Genomic DNA, 18,904 nt, shown 5'->3' on the forward strand with positions numbered 1-18,904 from the left:
TCCTTCCTTCCTTCCTTCCTTCCTTCCTTCCTTCCTTCCTTCCTTCCCTCCCTCCCTCCCTCCTTCTCTTCCTTCCTTTCTTCCTTTCTCTCTCTTTGTCTTTGGGAGGGCAATTGGGGTTAAGTAACTTGCCCAAGGTTACACGGCTAGGTTTTTTTGTATGTGTGTGTTAAGTGTCTGACACCGGATCTGAACCCAGGTCCTCCGGACTCTAGGTCTGGCACTTTAGTCACTGCACCACCTAGCCACCCTGTCTCTGTTCTTTCTTTTTTATTAAGAATGAATAAAGAAATACATGTTTTAGACAGCTCAGGAGAATTTATGTGTTAAGTTAAATTTCTGTTTTAATTAAATCATGTGAAAATGTTTAGATGAATTAAAAGATAAGCCCATAGCTAGCATTTTAGAGCTTATCTTATCAAAATAGCATATATCAGTTTAGATATAATTTCTTCAAAAGAAAATAACTTGAAATAAGTTAACACAGTCTTTGCATTCTAGTATCAATTTCTCATGATATACCTGTTTACATAACAATTTTGAATTAGTCTCTGCACTTATTTTTATGACTGTGACGTTCTACATATTTTTATTACTGTATACATTTGAAAAAAATAAAATTTTGCCAAGTAACTTTTTTGCTTAAAATAAGCTCATCTTTTAAAGTTATCAATACTCACATTATATTCAGTTGAGTTCAGACCATATTTTGTCTATCCTGTGGCTATTCTCTTTCATCATTAAGTGTCTAGGAGTGGCACATTGACTTTTTTGGGATCTTGGGATACAGAAGTATTGATACATTCATCATTGTATGGAAATCACTGGCCTTTTTAATCAAACAGTGACTTAATTTTCTCCTCTAATCATTAATCGACCATTAAGTGTTTTTTATGTGCTTATTGTGTGTCAAGCATGTGGAATAAAAAGCATTGAAACATTCTATGCCCTCAAGTAGCTCATGTTCTACTGGGGAAGACAAAAATAAGTTTATAGGGAATATATGTGAAATTAATATAAGGTAACTTTGCAAGGAAGGGCACTAGGAACAAATGCTTTATGTAAAAGGTGGTACTTGATTTTATTCTTGAAGGAAGCAAGTGATTTAAAGAGTCAGAGGTGTGGAGAGAATTGTTTCTAGGGATGGACAGCCAGTAAAAACACTTAAAGAATGGAGATGGAAGGTCTTATGTAAGAAATACCAAGTGTAGTTTGGCTGATCTGTAGGAGGCAAGTAACAATGGGTCTAGGTTGTAAAGGCTTTAAATGCCAAAAAGAGTTTGTATTTTATACTAGAAACAATGTGTAATCTCTGTAATTTCAATGGCTACTGTGAATGGTGCTGTGAGACCTAATCATTGGTTCTGAAACCGACTCACATGGGGCTCGAAATCTGTTAATTTGGCTGTATATTACTAATTATCTGTGGTATCTATCCACATGGCATGAGTAAAATTGACTGAAAAGTGGAGAATTCTGTTATTAATCAAACATTTGTTTGTCTGGTATAACCCCAGTTACCTTGACTCTTTAAAAAACAAATGAACGAAATTAGTTATTTCTCTGACACCTGTAGTCCATAGGAAAAAAATATAGTGTTACAGTTGTATACTTTTGAAGTTAAGCCATACATTATATTTTTGTTCAGGTGTTCCTTTTTTAATAATATACCGACAGATGCTAATTTTAATCTATATGTCTTTTTGATGCTCACAATTTATATGTATTTGGAGCTTATAATAAAGTAATATTGTAATTTAATTTTAGATATGATATATTTCAAATTAGGCAGTAAACTTTAGTGATAAAGTAGTATAAAAGTATGAAGTTACATTTTTCCCTAAATTAAGTTTGTGTTCATTCATGAAGTTTTTCTCGTTTTTTTTTTTTGTAGCCATTCCACAAAGTCTGTAATGGATTTTGTCAATAGCAATGAAAATATTATTTTTGTACACAACACAATTCACCTCATTTCTCAGATGGTAGACAACATCATCATTGCTTGTGGAGGAATTTTACCTTTGCTCTCTGCTGCTACATCTCCAACTGTAAGTACAATACTTCCATCTAGTGGCCGTATTCTAAAATTATACCACTAGGAGCTTTTCTGTGGTGGTCTTTGCTGCAAATGAATGAGCTTTTGTCTTATAAATTCTCCAGTACTCTCTCATGTTTTATAAATTTTCAAGCATCTCCAAAATCTGATATTTAAAATAATGTAAAGTTATCTCATTGATTGGAAGAGTTTCACACACATGAAAATCCTAGTTGAATTCTATCAACTGCTTTAAATGATATTCATAAATATAATAACAGGGAAGAACTATGCTTAGAGACTTCTCATTTTTTTTCTGTAATGTTACACATGTTCAGATATACTAGTAAATTATTTTACAAATGGAACCAAGCTAATTTCATATGAGAGAACTTATTGGCAAAACTACCTTTTGGTTCAGTTTCTTGGTAAATGAATTCCCTAATCCTCATATTTTCTGGATTTCCAACCATTGCCAAAGTCTGATACTTAAAATAATGTAAAGTTATCTCATTGACAAGAAGAGCTTCACGTACTTGAAAACTCCTCGTTGAATTACTTCTAATACCAATGTTGAAAGGAGCTTTATTTACATTTTTTAACATAAATTTTAGTACTGTATACACTTAATCTTTTCTCCACACTGTATATAATTATGTGCTTTTAGTAAAATATAAATTTAAAAGGCATATGTGATTTATAATTTTGTGTGTACAAAAAGTAAATCAACTATCTTTATTTTACAATTAACATATCCCTACTTATTTCAAAGTAAATTACAGATTCTGCCAACCTGGATGAGGAAGGCTAGGATTATTTCTCCTTGTATATTCTTTTTGGTATATCAGAAACCCTTTGGACACATGCCTGCCAAAAGGCCTTTGTTGTTGTGGTGGTGGTGGTCATATTCCCACATGTCTCTCATTCTTATAGGAAACCAGTTCATGTCTGTTCCCCATGTCAAATGGATTTTACTACCATAGTTATTAATAATAATTTAGATAAAATAATATAATGACTAGAATACTGGTCTTGGACTCCAGAAGACTTTGAACATATACTAGTTGTCATTCTGGGCAAGTCACTTAAAGGTCTCATTCTCCTAGGCAATTGGAAGTTTCAGGACAGACACCAGATTTCATTGGTAGAGGCAATTCCTTCATAGTATATTAACCAGGTCCAGTCTGGCTAGGGGTGTGGAGGAGGTGGGACACCTGGCATTTATACAGCATTTTAAGTAGTTTTGAAAAGTTTTATTGTTGGCGTTTTGTTTCATACCAAAGTCATTTCCCCTGACCTGTTCCCACCATCTTAAACCCCCCTGGGGCCAAGAGTTAGGAAGATAAAAGTTCACATCTTGTTTCAGACACATATTAGCTATGTGACCCTGAACAAGTCACTTATCTTTTGTCTGTCTTAGTTTCTCCAACTGTAAAGTGGGGATAATAATAGCAGCTACCTCACAGGATTGTTGTGAAGATCAAATGAGATCATATTTGTAAATTGCTTTGCACCATACCTGGCACCTAGTAGGTGATTAATAATGGGTTGTTCTATCCCTATCTGTCCCCTTCACAAGAAAGAGAAACATTTAAGCAAAACTAATTGACACAATGACTATCTCCACTGTTTTATGTTCCACATCTCTGCTTTCAGTGCTGTCTATTTGGAGGAGGGAGGTATATTTCATCATCAAATAATTTAGAAAATCTTCACTAGCTCCATCTTTCCCCACTAGCTATCACCCTCCTTTTAGTGGCAAAACTCTTTGAGAAGGTACTTCTTTTCCTCTCATTTTCTTTTGAACTTTTTAGTCTTACATCTCCAGCTGACTATTAGACATCTCTGACTGGATGTCTTATAAACATCTTTAACTCACCATGTTCCAAACTGAACTCATCATCTTTCTTTTCAATCCCTTCTCTCTTCCTAACTTCCCTATTACTGTTGAGGGTACCACCATCTTCCCAGTTATCCAGGCTTACAACCTAAGTGTCATACTTACTTTCTCACTTTCTCACACCTCCCTGCCATATATTCAATCAATTGTCATTTTTACCTTTGCAGCATATTTCTTACATATCCCCTTCTCTCACCTGATATTGCCACCACCCCAGTGCAGGCCATCATTACCTCAGGCTTTTGACAACTGCAGTAACCTGCTGGTTGATCTTTCTGACTTAAATCTCCCTATTTCAATCCATCCTTCACTCAGATGTAAAACATATTTTTAAAAAACACAAGTCTAATTATGTCACTCCTCTACTCAAAAAATTCCACTAGCTCCGGGTTACCTTCATGATCAAATAAAAAAACCCTCTGTTTGGTTTTTAAAGCCCTTCATAACATAATCCCTCCCTACATTTTCAGTCTTACTTTCTCTTCTCTGTATATCTGGACATTCAGTAACAATGCAGTCTCTAGAATCTAGATATTTTCACTGTTTTTCTTCCATGCCTGGAACATTCTCCTTCCTCTTCTCTGCTTCTTAGCTAGCCTGGCTTCCTACAAATCCAAACTAAAATCCCATCTTCTGGATGGGATCTTAGTGCCTGTCTTTTGAGATTGTCTCAAGTTTATACTGTATATATGCTATTTGTAAATAGTTGTTTGTAAGTTGTTTCTACCATTAGGCTGTTATTGAGAGCAGAGTTTATTTTTCCCTTTTCTTTGTATCCCCAGTGCTTAGCACAATCCCTGGCACATAGTGGGTCCTTGATAAATGTTAGTTGACTAATTAAGTAATTTGTGACCAAATTTGATCAGTACAGTTAATCAAATTTTGGCTGTCTTTTAGTGGTTTTGTTTACATTAATATAAGAATTGTTTAGATTGCTTTTCTGGTTATTTTTACTTCAGTTTTCAACAGTTTACACAAACTTCAGAATGTTTGCCTTCTGAATTTCTCACATGCATTACTTATATTGCAGTAACATTTCATTGTATTCTTTTATACAATTTGTTCAGTCATTTTTCAGTTTATAGACATCTACTTTATTTCAAGTTTTTTTGTAACAACAAAAACTGTAGCTATGTTTTATTGTGTAATCAGAACTTCTAACTTTGATCTCATTGGGATAAATGCCCAGTGGGGACATTACTGGATGAAAGGATAGTAATACTTAAGTAACTTTTCTTATATTATCCAAAATTGTTGTTCAGAATGATTGTACTGTTCACAACTAACCGTGTGTTACATGTATATTGTCTTAGTCCCATCAACATTAATTTTGGTCATCTTTTCCACTTTGAGGGATGTGAGGTTAAAGCTCAGAGATATCTTAATTTAATAACTTAACTAGTGATTTTTAACTTTTTTTTCATGTCATTATGGTTTGTGATTTTCTGTTTTTCATCTCTTTTGACCATGTATTGGGGAATGACTTTTGGTCATTTTTTTGGTCAGTTCCTTATATATCTTGAAAATCAAAATTTGATTATCAGATGTGTTTGCTACAAGCATTTTCCCAGTAGTTTGTTTCTCTTACATTAACTGCGTTGCTTTTGTTAATGAAAAAAAACTTTTTAATTTTATTTATTCAGAGTTGTCCATCTCATCTTTTATGATCTTTATTTTTTTCTTATGTGTTTCCTCTTTAATTATGGTTTTGAGAGGCATAACCTTCCATTCTACCATAAATTTTTTATTAAGAAAAATGACCTTTTGGGGCAGTTAGGTGGTGCAGTGAGTAGAGCACCAGCCCTGGAGTCAGGAGGACCTGAGTTCAAATCTGGCCTCAGACACTCAACATGTTACACACACACACACACACACACACACACACACACCACACTCCGTGTGACCTTAGGCAAGTCACTTAACCACAATTGCCCTCTCAAAAAAAAAAAAGCAAAATGACCTTTTTGTATTTTGATCTCATAACTGTTACGAGCTTTTTGTGCTATATGGTATCAGATGCTCGTCTAAACTTTATTTCTGCCAATGTACCTTCCAATTTTCCTAGCAGTTTTTGTCTGACAGAATCTTTCTTACATAGTTTGTGTTCTAGAGTTTATTGAATACTGTATTCCATCTTTTGGTACTTTAAATTCTAAAAAATAGATTGTCTCAATTGATCCTCTTGGCAACTCAATGAAGTACTTGCTACAGGTACTGTTATACAGATTTTTCAGATAAAGAAACAGACTGAGAAAGTTAAGTGATTTTTTTTCCCCTTGTTTTACCTTGTTTTTACAGATAATGTGTCTGAGGTGAAATTTAAATGAAGTTCTTCCTAACTCTTAAGTGCAGAACCTTATTCTCTATGATATGTATCATTATTTCAATTACTACTGCTACACATTTAAATACCTTTGATTTGCAACACTTTTGCACCTTATTAAATAGTCTTCCCTTAAAAAAAATCATTTGGAAGTCAAATTTCTAATGATGAACTTCTTTAAACTTTGATTATTCGGTCCTAGGGCAACAAGCACAGGAGTAAAAATCTTTTCAGTGTGGTAAGATTAACCAAAGCTTGTATTCCCTTGGAATTGTCTTTGAGATTTTAAGATCAGCTCTGTACTGTGATAATATATCATTCAGACTAGGCCTTTAGTTTAAGTATTTCGAAGAAAGATTGTGAAGGTCATATGACCTTGGTCTACCAAAGTTCTTCAACCTCTAAGGCAATACCTAAAGTAAGGAAGTGCTTAGGTGGTGTTCTCATGAATATGACTGTCTGTGGTCTTATAACAATACAGTAATAATTGTCTGAACCCTTTTGTTTCATTTTGTTTTTCCCATGTACCTCCCAGCATGGACTCATATAGTAATTACAGCAAGTTTCTATAGGTTTCATTCCCTTATAACTTGGAACAATGCAGACACCCATAGACAGTGCCATCATGGAGGTTACCTATAAGGTGCCCACTTAGAAATGTCAGCCCAGAGCTTTTGTTTCTGCCTCAATGAAGTGCCTGCAGAAAGTCGAAGAGAGATAGAGACTGATGCCCTTTTAAGACTCTTGGAAGCCATGGCTGTCTTCCTATATTCATACTCTACTGCCTTGCCCCCATAATTGTGGTCACAAAAATTATAGTTTATGTTAGTTGTTAGGAAGACTATTTTTTTCAAATATGCCAGCATTGGTGGCAGGCAGCTTGTTTTCCTTTTCTCCCTTCTTTTAGCCCTTGATGTGCTTGCTGGGGAACGCTACCACTGCCATTTAACACCCTGTTAGGAAAGCATGTGGCCAGAGAGCAAAAGAACACAAACCACAGCCAGTCATTACAAGGGCAACTGAAACATGATAGGAGCAAGGAAGCCATGAATAAAGAACTAATTGATGGAGGGAGAAAAGGAATGGAGTATTTACTGAACAGGCCTACTATAACATCTTTTCTCTGCAACTTCCCATTCTAATGCAGCAGGCATAATTTCTTACCAGGGTTTATAGAAATTTTTTTAAAAATTGACTAACAATGGAATTTTAATAATATGTGTATTTAAATATGTGTTGATATAGATCTCTTTATAGTTTTATGTGTGTACATATACACATATATGCGTATGTATATATGTATATGTGTATGTATGCACATACAGTCAAACACACATATATGCTGTGCCTATGGTCTTTTTGTACTTACAAGCTGTTGAAGCTCAAAACTGTACTAAGACTTTTGGGACACTCTATATATGTCTTTTAAAACCACTAGGATGCTTTAAAAACCAAATTAAACTAAAATCCCAAAACTGAACAAATGACTGCCCCATCATTTCTTTCTGAATCTTATTTTTTGTTTTTATAACAAAATTGCTGTTTTACTTACTTATTTTTTCCTTTTTTAATATCTTCCTTAACTTTACTCCATAATAATGGAAAACAGGGATAAGAACCATACAAGAGTGCTAGGCAGTACAGGAAAAATTTTTAAGAAAAAAAGTTCATGGAGAGATTAAAATGCCCTTGTATAGTCAATTATAGATTACAGGAATTTTAGGATTACAGCAACTATTCACTGACTGTTTGACATTGTGGACATAATTCAATTTAATTCCTCATTTATTAAGCATTTAATATGCACAAGGCACAGTGCTAGTTGTTGAAGATATACTGAGGGAAAGATGAAGTACTACCTGTGTTGAGGAAGTTGCATTCTACTAGAAGAATAAAGCATGTGCAAATTTAACAAAACACAAAATTATAAGATTGCAAAGTAATTTCAATAGGGAAGGTTCACTAAGAGTATATATTTATGGTCACATAAAATTAAATGACTTACTAATTCCATTTTAAAGGTTGTATTAAATAATTATGTAGTCCGTATGTGTAGTATAATGGTCATAGTTGACAATTATAAACCAATCACTTCAAAGTTTGTACAATGCTCAACATAAAATTATGTAATTTTATTTTTTTTTCATTAACTGTGTTAGGCATCACAGGTTGTCTTTATTAATATTTTATTTTTAAGGAAGTTTAAGTGACTTGTTCATCATTGGTCAAAAAGCTAATAAATATTAGAAGCTGTTTTTTAACCTAGTGTTCCACTGAGTCAAAATCAAACATTCCTCCTACTACACCTAAGTTGAAGGAATATTAAGTAATCTTAGAGTATCATATTAAAATAAAAAGTTATTCCATAAATAAATGTATAGCTAGCCATCCAGGGGTGTTGTGACAATCAAATGAGATAACATTTGTAGAAAATGCACTTTGACCAGTATCTGGCACATAGCTGGTACTATCTAAATGCTTATTCCATTCTCTTTTCTTTCCTAAAAAGAAATTTTAAGGAGCTTGTGTTTTTAAAATCTCTGTCTTATGAGACAAAGAATTTCTGATTTTCTAATACCTAGTTCCTCAATGGGAGTTCCATGGGCTATGTTGCAAAATGAAAAAAAAATAATTTTAAAACTTGGATATGATTGCATTTAGTCAATTTTGTCACTATGCCTTTGTGACTTAATGTGTGTGTTTTTTTTTTAAGCAATTGGGGTTAAGTAACTTGCTCAAGGTTACCCGGCCAGTTATTTCTGGGTGTGGTGCTGAGCGTCTGAGCCCGGGATTCAATCTCCAGGTCGTCCCAACACTGGAACCGGTGCTCTTACTCGCTGAGCCACCTGGCCACCCCAACTTAAAGTATTTTAACAAATGCTCAAAATACAGTGAAATTATAAGAGTATAAAAATTGTATGTTGTATATTCAGATGCTTAAATGGAACTGTGGCCTCCTCGATTTAGAAATTTCTTCCATTAATGTAGATCCCAGCCCATCTATTCCTGTTAACCCTGTGAGAATACTATTCATGTGCTCCTGAACGTTTGTTGGCTACAAGGGCATCTCCCAATATCACAAGGGTACCAGTGAAGCATTATGGTCATCCCCCAGTCTTGCCACATGCCTTCCTCATCTCCTTCTGACATCTTTTCTTACTGTTCTTCAGAAGTCCTTATTGTTTATATGTTGCTGTATTCTTATGACCCCCCAAACACTTTTTTGTTGTTCTCTATGTGATCATCATATTTAGTTATTTAGTTTTAATAGTTTAGAATCAGTTTTATTTTAAAGGTGATTTTACACAATGCCAGCAGTAGATTACTTTAAAATTATTTTTTATGATGAAATAATCACACAATGAAATATTTTCAAGTTTTAAGATGTTAATAGTATAAAATAGCTCATTTTTGGTTGTAATATTTAAAGTTAAGAAGATATTTTTTTCACAACAATCTTGCAAAATAAAAAAAAATAAGCATTTTTACCTTTTCTTTGGAAGAAATTAGGGCTTAGGAAAACTAAAGTGAGTTGAACATGACCACATGTACTAAAATTCCCAGAATTTAAATAAAGCCAGGTATCTTGACTATAAGTTAGGACTTTTTCTATTATATCAAATTAACGAAAAATTACTTGTTTTAAATTAACATAATTTATAACACTAACATAATACCTATCTTAGTTGAATGTTTATTTGTCCATTTCATAATGAATATTCTGATACATGTTGTCATTTTGGTTAAAGATATATTTGATTCTCCCAGTCTAATTTTGCTTTAATTTTTTTACCTCACTAGATTGGAATTTGAAGCATTTATCTTGTTGTCCAAGTAGATCACCATAGTGATTAAGAATTTTGCTGCAGTAACTTTTAGCATTATGTATCCCCCCTATTTTTTCAGTCACTTTCTCCAGTGGAATGCTGATAGTTATGCCATTTTGTGCATCTTGACTGCCAACATCATAAATAAATTACCTTTTTTTTCAAAAAGAGCCACAGACATTCTTCCTTTTCTTATTTAAGTTTTATCTTCCCTCATTTGGAGTCTATGTGAGGCATCATTTGTACTGTTTGCAGACTTAGTTTTAGTTTCTGCCTATAAGTCTGTAGGACTTTTGGTAAAATGTAATATGAGACTACTAAAAGAAAGAGAAGAGACTCTTTAAATTTAATTTAAAGGCGCAGAAAGCTGAAAAAAAGGGAAATAAACAAATGAATACAGAAACATTGGAAGCCTATCAACCACTAAGGAATACAATTATCATATAGATTCCATGGAGATTTCCTTTTAAAAAAGAGTTTTAGCAATGAGAACTTAGTAATTCTTGAAAAGTTCATTCCATCTTTTCAGCAGCTGTTTGGAAGAGGGTTTCTTTTTATTTATTGAAATATAATGAGCTGATTTTCTTTTCTGAAAGTTCTACCCTTTCATCAATGCTAGTTCTTCCTTTGGGGGGCAAGAAATCTTGTCTTACACATTATGGTTTGGTTTTGTTTTTCAATTATTTAAACATATCTTTGCTAAAGGATATAATTTTGACTTGGGAAAATAATATGAAGACCTAATTTTAGATAAATGTTTTCAGTTTATCTCCACCAAAATGTTTAAAAGACCTGCTACGAAGTATTTAGATTGACTGTATAACCTGGGGAGGAGAGGAAATGGGGAGGAGGGCAAGGGAGAGTACCAAACTGAACACTTGAGGTAAGGGTGACTGGTCAGTTGAACCCTCTCATTTACCTTTCCTACTTTTTGCTCCAAATGATAGTGAGTAATAATCAGCAACTAGCTGGAAAGAAAAGATAAAGGAATAAATTATCTACAAATTGCATAATTCACAGAAATTAAGTTCACAGTATCTTTTATGTACAAGGAACTATACTTAGTTCTGTTATATGAAGTCTCTGAATGACAGTTGACCTCAGCCATTCTGAATACTGGTATTTAATGGCAAATGTTATGTAAGAGTTATAGCATGTTCTTTTTATCTAGAAGGTAATGCATGTATTTCTATCTTGGGCTTTCTAAGAGTTTAATGTTACAAGAAAAAAGATAAAAACAAAAGTATTGAATCCTCAGAAGCTTTACACATAATATGAAATACCTTTATGATCATCCTGTGATAGGAACCAAAATAAAACTGATGATTTTATGTTCTGTTAATTTCTATCTTATAGTTGGCAATGTAAGGTTTAGCTGGTGGATTAAATATGTTAGAAATAATATCTGCTTTCTGTGGTATTGAATGGGCCACATTAATTCTCAGTGTGATTATTTTAGATGATTTATATACCATAAGATGTCATGAAAAGAAAATGCTTTCTTCTTTTCAAAGATATTGGTTACCATGAGCAGAGAAGAGACTTAATGATATTCAAAATTGTGGGTATAATTAGTTTAATTTTTTTGGTAATTTATATTAGGAATTATAAAATTACGAGCTTGTGGCAATCCTAGAAGAAAAATTCAAGTTTCATCTTACACACAAAACTTTTTTTTTCTGTTGTAGGAAAATGATTCTTGATACAGTATGACCCCAGAGGCCTGTAAATTGGCATCTACTCTAGTACATGATCTGGTTTTGTAGGATAGACTCAGGAGGTTTGAGAAAATAACCTTGAACCCTTCTTGTCATATACAAATCAGGAATAAACTACATATCTCCCCAACTTATTTTATGCTTGGCTTTTGCAGAGAGATTATGTTAATATTAGAGTATATCATTTAGTTTCTGAATATTTCACCAGTACTTTACTAGGAAAGTGAACTGTTTATTTGTAAAGTTTTACATGTGCAGACTGATAAATATATAGAAACACATATAGGAAAGGTAGTGTGATGTTGTAGATAGAGAACTGGTCTTGGAGCCAGGAAGAAAGACCTGGTTTCAAGTCTCACCCCTTCCACATACTGGCTAGATGACTTTAGTCAAATCATGTAATCTCTCAGTGTCCCAGTCTACTCCCTGTGACTGCAAGTGCAGAGAAGTTTCTGATCTCTCCTGGTATAAGAAAGTATTTACAAGGAACTTCCTACATAAATGAAGTCGCAGATCCAGTCTGCCCCACTACTACCCCTCCCCCAAATATCCATATATGTTGCCACTTGGGAAGAGTCTTTTTAATGGAAACAAAGTGCTAGTGGTATTTTAAAAGTATATTCTTTTTCATTGGGAACTTTTATTTCACACAAGTGAACATTTTTACTTTTAATAAAAATATTATATAGTTTCAAAATATTTGTTTCAATTTTACATTGTATTTTCATTTGATTTTAATATTTTTCTTTTTCTTGTACTGTTTTGATCTGTTGTCTGTTTTGTCTAATGCATGTCCAGGGTTCTAAGGTTAGTATTATTGCTGTAAATTTCAGTTTTTTAGTTTTAAATATTTATTATTTTTGGCGTGGTTCTGTTTTTGAGTTGCCATATCATATATGCAACTTATTTGGTATATTTAAAATAAAGTTTCATGAAGATTATTACTTTACCAGTACATTGTTTAATAGTTTATTATTTTCCACAAAGATCAAATTAAATACACTCCCCAAAATGGTTCAGCCAAGTATTATGGTAGCAAGCTCCAGCTAAGGGAAGTTCACTGCAAAATGTAGTACCTTAGTATTTTAAAAGTAAACCTATTGAGAGAGGTAAATCAGATACCACTGCTTTTTATTTATGTAAAGTTTTATCATGTGACTTTTTTTTAAAAGGGCAATTTAAAGATGTATTCATGTGCTTATTTTGTGGGAATGCATATATTAAGATATTTGGTATCAGTCTTTGTAATTAGAAATTGGTAATTATCCATTCTCAAATATTTTAAGGTTAGAGTCTGTTGTACTAAGTACTCAATATCTCCATAAAGCAACACTATTATAATGTAAGTATACACTAATAAAAATAAGTAGATGGCATTTTCTGCATAGATTAGACAATTAGACAAATAGTTCAATCTGTTTTAAAACAAAACAATAGTCAGGCGTTCCTGTTCTTTGTAGGAAATTGGTTGCAAAATCTTGCTTCTGGGAGAAAGAACATAATGGAAAGAATATTCTCTGTTGACAAAGAACTTGAGTTCAGATATGACATTTATTAACTTTGTGACCTGGAGCAAATCATTTAATCTCCAAATGCCTCGTTTTCTTCATCTCTAAAATGGATAGGTTACACTAGATTACTTCTGAGGTCCTTTCTAGCTCTAATCTATAATCCTATGGTGTTCATCCTCTTCTTCATCTTCCTCACTCCCATTTGTATAGCTGTCTAAGGTTTATAAAATGTGTTTTTAACAACACATCTTTGAGGCAGATGTTATTCAGTTTTTTCAGTCATGTCCAAGTCTTTGTGATCTCATTTGGAGTGGTTTGTTGTTTCCTTCTCCAACTCACTTTACAGATGAGGGAACTGAGACAAGTTGGGTTAAATGACTTGTCCAGGGTCACACAGCTCATAAATGTCTGAGGCCAGATTTGAACCTAAGAAGATGAGTCTTTCTGATTCCATACCCAATGTTTTATCCACTGTGGAATCTAGCTACCCTTTGAGGTAGATAGCATAAATATTTTTGGCTCTCCTTTACTGAAAAGGAAACTGTAGTGCAGCTCTAAGGGAATAAATGACTTGTCCATTATTTTGCATCTAGCATTAATTTAAGGCAAATTCAAGCACAGATATCTCAATTTCAAGTCTGATATCTTATTTATTACAGTATGTTTTAAATCTCTTGTAGACCATGAAATTTTTGCTTTTCCTTTTAAGTTTTTTTATATCATAAAGTGAAATAATTGTTCATTGGTTAATATAGTATGTACTAGTGATTACTTAAAATAATTTAATTATAAAATAATAAATATGTAGTTATTAAGGAAAACATTTAACTGAATGAATGATTTTATGGTAACTGGCATTTGGATTTATAGCATGTCTGTTTTTATCTCATTGGTATGCATAGTATTCTAATTTGGGATAAAGAGATATTTCAAATCCCTTAGCAAACATTTTATATAATAATTAAATATGTAATATTTAAAACTTCTCCCTCATTGTATACTGACTGCATTAGCTTATTATTTTAAGTCAGCTACAAAATAAAAGCTGTCCAGATTTCATTCTAGTTTTATGATAGATAAAATAGTTTAACTGAAATAAAATAAGTCTTTAGGGGAGGCTAGGTGGTGCTATGAATAGAGCACCGACCCTGGAGTCAGGAGTATCTCAGTTCAAATCCGGCCTCAGACACTTAACACCAAAACTAGCCGTGTGACCTTGGGCAAATCACTTAACCCCAATTGCCCTCCAAAAACCAAATAATAATAATAAGTCTTTAGCTGTCAGTTCACTACTAATTTTACTGTTTTATCAAGGCAGGTGAAAGCATTTCTCTTACCTATCTGTCATCTCTGTTACTCAGCAGGTAGGCAGTTCCTAATATGAGATGTCATGGAACAGAGTAGTTACACATCTATCTAGTAAAGAAATTTACAACAAAGTGAATTTAATCATTCTATTTGTTATGAACCATTTGCAGAAAATTCAAATGGTAGAAATTTTTATTTATAAAACATTACTCTTTTCAGCTCCTTGAAGCCCAGAGAAAATAGTGACTCATCATAGATTTTATAGATTGAAAAAATATGAAAAAAAAACAGCACGGGGAATTACTTTCTTTTTGCATTGAAACACATATAAAGTCATGAAGTGACCGCATTTTAGCAACTTTAGTACAGAAAATCTTTTGGTATTTGCCAAAAAATAAAAGAAGTAAATATCATAATACTTCAATAAAACTCTGTTTCACTGAGTTCAGAATTCCACTGGTTCTTTTTTTATTGTGCCTTTTACAAGCATATTGTGGGGTAAACACCATACATATACTAATCTTACTGTTGAGTTATATCCAAATTGGGCACGAAATTAATATACTTTATAAATAAGTATTTTCTATTTTTGTATCAGTGCATTAAGTTAATTCATTTGTCAGTACATTTTTTTCCATTTTCATATTGTTTAACTTAGAGTTATTTTTTAAAATGACCAAAACACTTTTTGTTACAGAGATTGGAAACCTAAGAGCAAATAGCAGTTTTTATTCTTAATTATGGAAAAAATGGCATAATTTCAGTTTTCTCTTATTGTCATAATTTTGAAATTCAAATTCATTTTTAACAAATAAAAATTCTAATAGTAACAGGATGGACTTTAAGGCAACTGATTTAAGTTTTTTTTTAATCTCAAATTGTTATATAAGTGATCATGCTGTTTTATAGATTTTTGAAAACGTAATATGCTAAATCCTTGTTCACTGAAATTCACTGAGCTTTTAGTAATGTATTACATACAAAGCTTATAACTAACTACTGCTTCTTTTAAAGACGGAATTGGAAAATATTGAAGTGACACAAGGCATGTCAGCTGAGACAGCAGTGACTTTCCTCAGCCGACTGATGGCTATGGTTGATGTCCTGGTGTTTGCCAGCTCTCTAAATTTTAGTGAGATTGAAGCTGAAAAGAACATGTCTTCTGGAGGGTTAATGCGACAGTGTCTGAGACTTGGTAAGTCTAGTGTGTAGTGAGTTGATCAGTGTTTTAAAACTCAGTACATATAGTGCAGTTATAGTACAAATTGGTCTTTTTTGGATATGTGACAACATTATTCTTGTGATACTTCAAATTTATTAAGATTTTTAAATAGAATAAAAATATTACTAAGATTTGGTAGATTTGGTCTGGTTAAATTACTGTGAAATATTTAAAATTTTTCAGACTCCATAGCATTTGACCGTTTTCTGCTAAAAATGGTTTATTGGAGATGCATGTCTGAACCTTGTTTAAGTGCAATAATGAGTCAGATTTTCTGGGTTTTAAAAAAAATATGATAAAGCTGGTCTTTAGGTCCAAAGGCAAAACTGGATGGTGCTGGATTCACTATTTCTCATATGCTTAGAATATGTTTCCTAGGTTTTTATAAGGCAGAAAATTATCACTAGGAAATCTTCTTATACTATCATAGCAGTTGGAGCTAGACTCATTTTTAGAAGGAACCATCCATTCTTAATGGGTAAAAACATCATTGCTTTATTTTTAAATGGAGCCAGATACCTGTGAAAAAGGACACAGTAACATTATCAGCAGTATTTACACCACCTTAATTAATATTTGGATCTGATAGAATTGACTAAATATTAATAAGACAGAAAGGAAATCCTCATGTACATTCTCTTTAATATCCATTTGAATATACTGGAAGTCTTTACCCTTATATCAGTTCTGTCTCACTTTACAGAAAAGAGTAAGGTTATAGAGAGATTCTTTCCCTCTATCAAAGAAGGGGTAGGATCTTCCTTGGAGAATAATGACTTAGAGGCAACCTAGATGGGGCCAGAGGAATAGGACTAGACAGGAGAGGGATTTTTTCCAGGGCAAAGACTGGATGATTTTACCAAGCAGAGAGTTCTTCAAAAAAAAGTTTCCAGTTCATCTGTCTTTGTTCTTTGGAAAATTAGGACAATTTCTTTCTACAGTATTTTAAGTATACATTTAATGCTTGTATTTATGTTATGGCTCTTGGCAGCTATAAATTAAGGGGAAAAGAAAGGAATAGGGATTTATATTATACTTAACTATGGTAAGGCATTATGCTAAGCACTTCTCATTTGATGCTCATAATCCTAAGAGGCATATGTTATTATTATCCCCATTTGCAGATGAAGAAATTGAGTCAGAGAGGTTAAGTGACTGGCACAGAATCATACTAGACTAGTTAGTGTTTGAGGCCAGATTTGAATTCAGGCTTTCCCAACTCCAGGGCCAGCACTCTCGTCTACCAGCTTGAACTGGTTCTGAGGCCTTACTTCTTTCTATTTTTCGTCCTTAAGACTCTGAGAAAGAATAGGTAGGCAAGGCAATACCTACCCTGAGGAAAGGGGTAAGGATTAGCATGCCTACCTTCTCATTTTTGCTTGAGTATAAAATATTATGCTCAGTGTCATTTTAGTACTAAATGTTAAATTTATCTAATACTGGAAACAGATTACTTTAAGAAATTGGTGTTTTTCTAATCATAATGAACATATATCATTTATTACTGTTTTTAGGTTTAGTAATTTTAAGTTTAGTCATTGAAATAAGCAAGTGTTATTCTTAACATTTTAAAAAGCTACAATGTATTTTTATTGATTTATTATACTCTATATATTTTAGTTTGCTGTGTTGCTGTGAGAAACTGCTTAGAATGTCGACAGAGGCAAAGGGAAAGGGTGAACAAATCTTCTCTTATCAGCAGTAAACCTCAAGAAGTTCCCCAAAGTGTGACTGCAGCAGCAACTTCAAAGGTAACTAAAATTGTATTCTCATGAATAGGTTGTGTTGGTGATCTTTCTGAAAAGTAAACCAAAGAAATGGGCAGAGAAATTCTGAAATTTTGTTGAAAAAAAAATTGTTGAAATGTTGATAATTTTGCACTTCGTCTTTTTCCTCAACTCTAATCTCTTTCCTTTGTGTGTGACAAAATTTAAAATGATGTCATAGGTTATCTAGCTCCTACCTGTGCCTGAAAAAGAGTTTCTTTGCAACATTTTAGACAAGCCTCCAATTGAAGATCTTCAGTTATGGGTATTAGACTTGAAACATCCCGTTCAAATTTTTGAAAACTTTATTTGTTAAGATTTTTCTTTTATTGAGCTGAAATGAATTTTTCAGGAACTCTCATTTCTTTTCCCTTAACTTCTGTCCCTGTTTGCTCTCCAACCCCCATTCCCTTGGCAATTCAGAACCAAATAGAACAAGACTAATCCCTCTTCCATTTGACAGCTAGACACAAAAAAATGCTAGAAAACAAATACAATTCATGTTTCTTCAGCAGATATTCATGTCTTTAGGCCTTTCACCCTCTCAGTTCACCTCCTTTGTATACTATACAGTTTGTAATTATTCTACAAGAATTTATCTGTAGGCTGGTAAGTACGGAGTAGAAGAGTGGGACAATCACTTTCTTAATGTATGTATTATTTCTATCTTAAGTTTGTGGAAATATTTTGAAAAGCTGTCTTCGTTCAAAGGGAAAAAATATGAGGCAGTAGTTGAATATCTTTTTTTTTTTTTTTTGCTTTTTGGAGGGCAATTGGGGTTAAGTGAGTTGCCTAAGGTCACACGGCTAGTTTTTGTGTTAAGTATCTGATGCTGGATTTGAACTCAGGTCCTCCTGATTCCAGAGCTGGTGCTCTATTCACTGCGCCACCTAGCCACCCTAGTAGTTGAATATCTTGAATGCTCCATTGATGCCTTCAAGATAATAAAAGAACTGTAGGAGGCCCCATATATACCAAAATATTTAAAGCAGCACTTTTTGTGGTAGCAAAGAACTAGAAATGAAGTGAATGCCCAGTGATTAGGAAATAGCTAAACAAATCATGAGAAATGAATGTTTTGGAATATTGCCATGTTATAAGAAATGACAAGTATGATGAACATAGAGAAGCTTGGAAAGACTTAAATAAAGTAATGCAAAGTGAGGTAAGCAGAGCTAGGAAACAGTATTCACAGTGACTATAATAATGTAAATAGAAAGAATAGTAATAAAAAACTTTAAATATTGTGAAATTTAAAAAGAAAAAGTTTGTATATAGTCTCAGATTTTGTAAA

General features: G+C 33.1%; 1 protein-coding gene across 3 annotated transcripts in view; it reads left to right on the top strand.

Moving 5' to 3' along the window:
• Positions 1-18,904, top strand: part of NBEA (neurobeachin) — an 809,664-nt gene that overhangs the window by 227,832 nt on the left and 562,928 nt on the right. For all 3 annotated transcript variants that reach the window (XM_069079971.1, XM_069079972.1, XM_069079973.1), the window contains exons 24-26: positions 1,895-2,048; positions 15,637-15,817; positions 17,465-17,595. In XM_069079971.1, coding sequence (XP_068936072.1) covers positions 1,895-2,048; positions 15,637-15,817; positions 17,465-17,595 — 466 coding nt within the window. The remainder of the gene's footprint in view (positions 1-1,894; positions 2,049-15,636; positions 15,818-17,464; positions 17,596-18,904) is intronic.

Source organism: Petaurus breviceps, unplaced genomic scaffold, assembly GCF_028583685.1.
Source record: "Petaurus breviceps papuanus isolate PSGF00001 unplaced genomic scaffold, PetGlider_PUasm1.0 91133, whole genome shotgun sequence".
Taxonomy (NCBI): domain Eukaryota; kingdom Metazoa; phylum Chordata; class Mammalia; order Diprotodontia; family Petauridae; genus Petaurus; species Petaurus breviceps.